Below are 2,658 nucleotides of genomic sequence, written 5' to 3'. Positions count from 1 at the left end.
GTTGATTTTTCTTAATCTTCATTTAGTTTCCAGGAGTTCTTTTGAAGATGTTGTTAAGAAGTTCTGTGGTGCATTTGTTATCACTAAAAAAATTGTCTCTTGTATTTTAAAGACTCTGTGGAGCACTACTGCATTCTTACCTCCCACACCTTTACCATGACTAAGTGTTGCTAGAGAGAATTACTTAACCATTACACAGATGGCAAAAAAATGGCACTTATCTTGCACTGTCTTTTTAATTGTATTTTTAGATGGATTTGAACTGAAGCCAAGGACTTTTTGAAGAACTGCTTTCCTCCATCCTGAGACCAGATTCATCATGGCAGCAGGTGTAGCAGCATGGCTTCCTTTTGCGAGGGCAGCTGCCATAGGTTGGATGCCAGTGGCCAACTGTCCCATGCCACTAGCCCCAACAGAAAAAAATAAGCGCCAAGATGAGCTAATCATTCTCAATGTGAGTGGCCGGCGTTTCCAGACATGGAGGACTACATTGGAGAGATACCCTGATACACTACTTGGCAGCACAGAAAAAGAGTTCTTCTTTAATGAAGACACCAAGGAATACTTTTTTGACCGGGATCCCGATGTCTTTAGGTGTATCTTAAACTTTTATAGAACTGGTAGACTACATTACCCAAGGTATGAGTGTATCTCAGCTTATGATGAGGAGCTTGCTTTTTATGGGATCCTGCCTGATATCATCGGGGACTGCTGTTATGAAGAGTACAAGGACAGAAAGCGGGAAAATGCTGAGCGATTGATGGATGATGCGGATTCCGAGAAAAAGCAAGACTCTATGCCAGCCCTGAGCTTCCGGCAGACCATGTGGCGAGCCTTTGAGAACCCTCATACTAGCACCTTAGCCTTAGTCTTTTACTATGTCACGGGCTTCTTTATTGCTGTTTCTGTGATCACCAATGTGGTGGAGACCGTACCGTGTGGCTCAATGCCTGGCAACAAAGAACAGCCATGTGGGGAGAGATATGAAATGGCTTTTTTCTGTTTGGACACAGCTTGTGTAATGATTTTTACAGTCGAGTATCTGATGCGACTCTTTGCAGCTCCCAGTCGGTACCGGTTCGTCAGGAGTGTGATGAGTATCATTGATGTGGTGGCCATCATGCCCTACTACATAGGTTTGGTGATGACTGGCAATGAGGATGTCAGTGGAGCTTTTGTGACTCTGAGGGTTTTCAGAGTATTCAGGATTTTCAAGTTCTCCCGTCACTCCCAAGGCTTACGAATCTTGGGGTACACACTGAAGAGCTGTGCGTCTGAGCTTGGTTTTCTTCTCTTTTCACTCACGATGGCAATTATTATCTTTGCTACTGTGATGTTTTATGCAGAGAAAGGATCTTCTGCCAGCAAGTTCACTAGCATTCCAGCATCATTTTGGTATACTATTGTCACCATGACAACTCTTGGGTAAGTACTATATTTTTCTTTCTTGAACAAAGAAAAAGGGTACTGATTGGTGGAGTTTCAGAATTTCCTGTGGTAGCTGATCTTTTCTACCCCTCCCAGATCATAGATCAAAAATATTTTTTCTTTTGATTGTTATATCATGTACCTTAGCTACAACAAATCACCAATTCATATTTGTAGTTAGAAAAGGACATAGTTATAGCATGAGAGGATAAGCCAAAATGTTTTGGAAAATCAGTTGTTAGTTAATTAATTTGGAATCTTTGGAGTTTTTTCCTGTTCTCATTTTGAATATGAGCGGCCTATACAAACAGTTTCTTTTGGTTTAAATAATACTTTTCTAGTATGGGATTATTGAAATCCTTTTTACATTGCTTCTGACAAAAGGTGAAATGTTGATTAATTAAAACTAGAATCAAAAGAATATGGTCTAATTCAACTGGAAAAGAACGAAGGCACAAACCAAATGTTTAGAAAGAAAATAAAAATATATATTTGCATTCTTTGAAATCAAATATTTCATTTTAAAGATCTTGAACCGCTCTCAGAAATGTCAGCTTCAGAGAGTGCTGGGACTATTTACCCTTCTATTGTTAATAGTAACAATATATTTTCTGATTCTTCCATATTTCACACAAGTGGCATTCTCATGCTTTTAGAATTTCTTCACTCAATTTGTTTTCTGCTCAGCACAGGAACTGAGTTAAATACAAAAACTCGGATAGGGAGGAATATGAAAAGACAAATAGTAAACCTTTACCCTACCCTAACCTGTTAGTGGTGTCATGGATATTTATTTCAGTATTATTGTTGCTAGCAATTCATGGTTAGCATTTTTCACATTTTAACAATATCTTGGAGGAAGGATAGGTAATATTTATAAACTGAATTTATAAGAAAGTTTAACACATTTGGTTCTTTTGACTTTGATTGTTCCTTGGCTTCTCATTAAATCCAAACAGATACTACAAATTAAGAATTCAGGAGGTTGAACAGGCTGAACTGGAAATCAGTGTGTATGGGTGAATGAGTCTGTGCCAAGAAAAAAGACTTAGGGTAATGGCAGTATGATATCCATAGTACAGGAATTACAAAATGTTAAATTCACCAATCTTGATGGTGGAATCACATCCCCATATACCCAAATGTGTTAGAGTGGTGTAAATATTTGCAATCTGTATTACAGAGGAGGGGCACATAACCCATGGGATATTTCCACTATCTTTGTACATC

The 2,658-nt window shown here is 38.5% G+C and overlaps 1 protein-coding gene across 1 annotated transcript; it reads left to right on the top strand.

The window, feature by feature from the left end:
• Window positions 1-319: 319 nt before the first annotated feature.
• LOC107293324 (potassium voltage-gated channel subfamily D member 3) lies at window positions 320-1,429 on the top strand. The gene has a single exon (XM_015822472.1). It carries the CDS (start codon window positions 320-322, stop codon window positions 1,427-1,429), a length of 1,110 nt encoding a protein of 369 aa, XP_015677958.1.
• Window positions 1,430-2,658: the final 1,229 nt, after the last annotated feature.

The sequence above is a fragment of the Protobothrops mucrosquamatus genome, unplaced genomic scaffold (genome assembly GCF_001527695.2).
Source record: "Protobothrops mucrosquamatus isolate PMUCROS unplaced genomic scaffold, P.Mucros_1.0 scaffold1584, whole genome shotgun sequence".
Classification (NCBI taxonomy): Eukaryota; Metazoa; Chordata; class Lepidosauria; order Squamata; family Viperidae; genus Protobothrops; species Protobothrops mucrosquamatus.
This window is presented reverse-complemented; position numbering and strand designations above follow the sequence as displayed.